This window comes from Trachemys scripta, chromosome 1, assembly GCF_013100865.1.
Source record: "Trachemys scripta elegans isolate TJP31775 chromosome 1, CAS_Tse_1.0, whole genome shotgun sequence".
NCBI classification, from domain to species: domain Eukaryota; kingdom Metazoa; phylum Chordata; order Testudines; family Emydidae; genus Trachemys; species Trachemys scripta.
Window position 1 is genome coordinate 86,334,548 of NC_048298.1, and position 6,351 is coordinate 86,340,898.

At 50.0% G+C, this 6,351-nt stretch overlaps 1 protein-coding gene across 2 annotated transcripts in view; it reads right to left on the reverse strand.

Annotated features, from left to right (window-relative positions):
- Positions 1-267: 267 nt before the first annotated feature.
- The window catches only part of GRIN2B (glutamate ionotropic receptor NMDA type subunit 2B), a 271,297-nt gene continuing 265,213 nt past the window's right edge, over positions 268-6,351 (reverse strand). For both annotated transcript variants that reach the window (XM_034774624.1, XM_034774617.1), the window contains 2 exons: positions 5,080-5,318; positions 268-2,192 (listed from right to left, as the gene is read on the reverse strand). In XM_034774624.1, the coding sequence (XP_034630515.1) occupies positions 294-2,192; positions 5,080-5,318 (2,138 nt within the window). In that variant the 3' untranslated portion in view covers positions 268-293. The remainder of the gene's footprint in view (positions 2,193-5,079; positions 5,319-6,351) is intronic.

The window sequence follows — 6,351 nt, forward strand, 5'->3', positions numbered from 1 at the left end:
AAACGCACCTTCTTCTCCACCTGGGACACCCTAAGCGAGGATACCCAATTCCTACATCAACGGAAGTGTGATGACCAGGAATGGAGGAGGAAGGAGGGAGTGGGAAAATGGAAAGAGATAATGGGGGTGGGGAAAGAAAGAGGTGGCACTTGTCACCAGTGCTGCCCTAGAGAGAACTCAGAACTCCAGTGTTCCACAAAGAACCAGGAGAGCAGCAAATGGGCACCAGGTCTGACCCCATCCTGCTTCCCACACTCCACATTCTCCCCCGCTCCCCACACACTTCCCCTCACTCAGACATCAGACTCAATACTGGAGAGTTTCTCATAAACATGCCCGTTGCTGGAGCCGTTGAAAGCCCTGGGGTTTTTGTTGTTAGGCACACAGGGGTTGGACTGGTTCCCTATACAGATGTCCTTCTGAAAACGGGCTGGCACAGCCCCGTGAAGGGCTGAGACCACTGGCTTGTTGGTGGTGACAATGGCTCGGAAGTCCGGCCTGGCTTTGGGCCCACCTGCCACCACAGGCTGCCTGAAGAAATAGGATTTGCTGCCATGGAGCAAGCATTGGTCATCCCCAAAAGTGGGGATGAAAGGGTTTTGTGTGACCCGGTCAGGGTAAAGTGACTTGCTGAGCATGTAGCCGCTGCTGCCAGGGTTGTTGTGGTGGTGGTGGCTGGTGGCGGGCACTGAGGACTTGTTGTTGGCAAAAGCGGTCTCGCTGGATGACATGTCAAACATGTGGGCGTAGGGGCTCCCCTCCAAAAAGCGGCCCTTGTCCTTCAAGCTCACGCTGCGGGGAGCCAGGGCTGACTCATCCTTCTGCAGGTCCACGAAGGTGTCATAGGAGTGCTGCCGGCGGAGCTTGTTGCGGTTCTTCTTCTGCACCTTGGAGGCAGAGTTAGATGGGCTCTGAGGATACTTGGAGGAGGTGGCACTGGTCGTCACTGGCACCGGGGCAGATGGCTGGTCCAGCTCTTGGAGAGAGTTGTCCTCACTGATGTCATAGAGGTTGCCTGCCTTCTTGCAGGCCTCACACCGGATGCAGGGCTGGCGGGTAGAGTTTTGCCCCACCACTGCCGGGGTATAGTTGTGCAATTTAGAGGGGCAACTACGGCAGAAATTAGCCCCTGGCCGGTCTTCCCAGTCTAGATTGGTCAGGTTCTTCTCCCATGGTGCTGGCACTCCACTCACAACACCATGCTTGTGGTCATTGGCTCCTCCAAAGTCCGCTGACCCATGCTTGTGGTGGGCCCTGTTGGTGCAGGACCCTCCGCCCCCTACAGCATCGCGCTTGAACTCATCTCCCCGCTCTTTGTAGATATCCGTCAGGTCCACATGCTCCCAATGTGGTGAGTTCTCCTTGGTCCGGAACTGGTCCAGGTAGAAGTCGCGTAGCCCTTCCTTGTCCCTAAAATAGCGCTTGTGGTCTGGGGAGCGGGGCGGGCGCCTGCGGTAGGCCAGCTCAATCTCATCAAACTCCCGCCGTGATTTGGCTGAAGCTGGACGTTTCTTCAGGCTGTCCTTATACTGCTGTTTCCGCCGCTTGGCGGCGTTGCCTTCGATGTTGCCATAGGTCACCGTATGGGTGGAAATGTCAGAGACATCTGAGCGGATCAAGTCGTCATGGCCCCCTCCGCCACTGTAGCGATCATTCTTGAAGGAGAACTTGCCATAGAGGTCACCTAGCTGACTATGCTTGGAAGGTGGCAAACCAATGTCCAGTGGCTTCTTACCAATGGACCTGGGCTGAGCGGAGAAGGGTGGGTTGTCACAGTCATACAGTCCATCGATGGAGCTGGTACTGCCAATGCTGTGGGGCCGATGGTGATGGTGGTAGTGGTCCTGATACACGTTGCTGTCCTTCAGTTGCAGGTTGCCAAAGGTCCGTTCTACTTCGCTAATGTAGTCACTGAAGAGGTTCTCCTCACAGGGCGGGTTGTTATAAGACTTGCAGTCAGAGTGGGTGAAGCTGCGGCGGTGCTCAGAGATATCATAGACTGAGGATTCGCGGCGGATGAAGTCCAGGGCACTCTGCGGTGAGCCATTGACACCTGACAGGTTGGCCATGTTCTTCGCTGTGCGAAGCAGGCGCAAGATGTTGGAATGGGTGTTGTTCATGGTGGCTGTGGGGGAGTTCATCGCTGACTGGTGCTCCTCAATGGCTACCCCATGGATGCAGCTGTAGATACCCTGAAATGAAATGGAGGAGACAGAGATCAGTGCTTCTGCAGGTGGGCAGAAAGGAGAAGACAAGGAGCTGGGAGAACTGAGCTAAGGGGAGTCTGAGCCAGGGAAGCAGAGAAAACGGTTTGTTCTAGCATGGGACCCTAGAGTTTGCCAATCTTGCATCACTATGAAATGAGGTCAAACCTGCATCTATCAACACTGAGTATTCTTTCGCTCTGTATCCTGCTCCCCCCGCTTTTCTGTTTTTTTCCTTCCTCTCCCTCTCTCTTCCTCTACTTTGCTCCCTCTCATTTCCTCTCCCTCTCTTCTTTTCTCCCATTCACCTTTCATCAACAGAACAGTTTAGAGAGGAAGGACAGCCTTGTGTTAAGGTACTGAACAGGGATTCAAAAAATGTGGGGTTTGTTCCCAGCTCTATCACAGACTGCCTGTGGGACCATGGGCAAGTCACTTAGCCTCTCTATGTCTCCAGCTATCAAAGGGGAATAACACTTCCTTTGTCCATCTTTTCTATTTAGATTACAGTATAAGCTCTTTGGGGCAGGGATTGTCTCTGACTAAGTGTACGGTCAGTGCCTAGCACAATAGGGCCCTTGTGTTAATTGAGACCTCTAGGGATTATCCTAGTATAAATAAATTGATTAAATATTAAAAGATAATAATGATAGTTTCCATTTGGGAAGACATTCATTTATTTGGGGTAGAAGGAATCAATACCTCACAAGATAAGGGTCCTCTTCAAAAGCCATTAATTCCAAGGGCAAAACTATCTCCCCTGCAGTATACAAGCAAAGCTCTCTGATGTCAGTGGGAGTTACTCGAACCCAGCAGCTGGCACTTTGGATTCCAAGATGGGCATCAGCACCACAGATAATGTCTGTGAGAACAGCCGCCTCAGAATTGGGCAAACACTGAATTTCTGCGTGGATGCAAGGAGTTCAGGATAGTCTTGTTTTGCCCTGAAATTCACTCTCAGACATCATTGACTCAAGCTGGCCGGGGACTGGTTAAAAAGGAGAAAGCTTTTCTTGTCATCATCACAGATTAGAAAAGGAAATGAGGAGAAAGAGTAGGACCGATGAATGGGTATTTAGCTCTTTAGTGTTTAGCTGACGATGGCACAACAGATTTTTTTAATTACTTTCAGGTTAAATCTAACATTGATGACATAAAACATAAGAACTGCCACACAAAGGTCCATCTAGCCCAGTACCCTGTCTTCTGACAGTGGCCAATGCCAGGTGCCTCAGAGAGAATGAACAGAACAGGTAATCATCAAGTGATTCATGCCCTGTCACCCATTCCCAATTTCTGTCAAACAGAGGCTAGGGACACCATCCCTGCCCATCCTGGCAAATAGCCATTGATGGACCTATCCTCCATGAATTTATCTAGTTCTTTTTTGAACCCTGTTATAGTCTTGGCCTTCACAGCATCCTCTGGCAAAGATTTCCACAGGTTGACTGTGCATTGTGTGAATAAATACTTCCTTTGTTTGTTTTATACCTGCTGCCTATTAATTTCATTTGGTGACCCCTAGTTCAGGAATCAGATTGACATTCTTGGAAAGTGAAATCCTGAATTCAACTGCAAAACAGACAGCAGCAGTGCAAGATTTCTCCATGTTTCCCCAACCAGTGCATCTCAGCCATGACACAGAAGGACCACTTCTATGGGTGAGAGAGGTGTTCAGATTCCATGACTCATTCGTCATCTGCCTCCTTAGTGAGACTACCAATCTGGGGTCCAACTAATGTCAAATATGAGGTGAACACCAGTGTATTATAAAGTGGACTGACCACCAAGTCATTTCACATCATGACGTAGGTCATCCGACAACTAGCAGAAGGTTAGTAACTTTTAGTCACCACAACCAGGCCCAGATTTGTACAAATAACCAAGAGATAAAAGGATCTGCATTCTGCTAATACTCTCCTGACACATCCAGTTCCCCCACCTGCTCTCCAACCTGGCATAAGATTGGGACTGGTGATATAAGAAGGACTTTGTACCCCTATTGCCCATTCAACTGAGCCATCTAATTCCCCCAAACAGTGTAGCACTCTTCATATAGCCACTTTATTGTCACAGGGATGGTGATATCAAAAACACAGAACTATAACCTCACTGCAGAATGAAGCAGAAGGAGATGCCAGAAGCAGGAAGAAGAGAAAGAAAGCTCTAAATGGGGCACAAATGTTATGTACAAGAGGAGAAGAAGGATCACACAGAAATGACTAGCTGGAGAAGCTCATTTAGAGATAAAGGGGACTCTTGAAAGGGGAATGTTTAAGGTAGGTTTTGCACTGAGTGTTGAGGGCAAGTGGCTATCCTTTTTTCCAGGGGCTTGTGTGTTGGTCACAGTATGAATTTAGATTAGGGACCTCCTACTGCTCAAAACAATCACAAGACAGTGCTGATTTCTCACAGAATTATCTGAATCGCTCCAACACACAGGACAATTTAAATTTGGTGTTCTAACTAAAACCAGAGGAGAATTGGTTGATGGAGAAGAACTGCCACAACCTTTCCTCCAAGAATTCAGCGCCCTTTCAAACAATTTTGGAGGGATAGAAAAGTTACATTAACTTTTCTATATATTGTTTCCCATTTTCACGACTGCCTCACCATTACCCAATTCCAAGAGAGAGCAGAAATGATGAAACACTGAGGAAAAGGCAGTTCTCCCAAGGAAAGTGTTGGCAACGCTTGTAACATTGAAAGCCAGAGTGGTCAAAATGCTGGACAATACAGTGGAGGCAACAGCCCTATGCTGGCTGTGTGTAAGAGGGATGGCCAAGAGAATCCAGTAGAACTACCCCATTTCTAATTTCTATAACTATATGACTTAATCTCCACACTGTTCCTTCCATTTTCTGAAGACACTCACCCTGCTGATGGAGAAGACCATGCCAGGCTTGCCAGAGCAGACGCCTATGAAGCAGTGGCGGAATTGCCAGTAGAAGAGATGCTCACAGATGAAGGTGATAAGGCTGAGGGCCATGGCTGCCCCCAGCATATAGAAGACGCCTGCCATGTTATCTATGTCCAGCTGGCTGCTCATTACCTCATTCTTTTCATTGTGACAAATTCCAGTAAGCCAGAGAGCTTCCAGCTCTTCCATCTCCCCTGGAAAGAGACAGACAGACAAAGTTGAGTCAATCCTGCATTGGCTGAGAGACTGGAGTAGAAGTGGACTGGGGTAGGAGAAGCTGACTGGATAGGTCTTTTCCAATGGCTGAGCCCTGTTTGCACACCAACTGTCTGGTCATGGGGGCTAGAGGAACCAGATGATTGATGGGGGAAGTTTTGACTGGTTGGATGAGCTAAGCCAGTTTCCATTGACTGGGTGAACTAGGCCAGTTGCCAGCTCTGCAATATTTCCTGTCACCAGGCCAGTAGGGCATATAGCAGATTAAATAAACTACATTCCTTTCAGAGGTTTACTTAGTGTATAACTTTTGACAGATCATTTATTTAATCTTAGGAAGTTTCAGTTTTTATTTTCTGTGAATTTTGAGAGATAACGTAAAGTGTTTAGTTCCAAACGCTTTACTGAAACTTTTATCAATGTTAGGGTTACCATACGTCCGGTTTTTCCCGGACATGTCCGGCTTTTCAGCAATCAAACCCCCGTCCGGAGGGAACTGCCGAAAAGCCACACATGTCCGGGAAAATGGCCGGCACTTCCTCTCCCACTGTGGCTCTGCTCCACTCCTCCTCTCTCAGATTTACAGAGCCAAGCTGCCCGAGCCAGCGCTACTGGCTTTGGGCAGCCCCCCCTGCCTCCGGACCCCGAGCCCCCAGCCAGGCACTTCTCCTACCCAGCTCCAGCTGAGCTGCTCCGGCGGTGCAAGGTCTGGAGGCAGGGGGGGGCTGCCCGAAGCCGGTAACGCTGGCTCGGGCAGCTCGCTCTGTAAGTCTGAGTGGGAGGAGCCGAGCAGCTCAGCTGGAGCCGGGGAAGGGACGTGCCCAGCCAGCTCTGGGTCCTGAGGCAGGGGAGGGCTGCCCGAAGCCAGCAGCTTGGCTCTTACATTCTGAGAAGGGAGGAGCAGCTCAGCTGGAGCCCAGGTAGGAGAAGTGGGGTCTGGAGGCGGGGTTGGGGGGTGCTGAGCGGGCCGGGGGGGCCAGGGAGTGCTCAGCCGGGGTCCGGGCCGGGGGG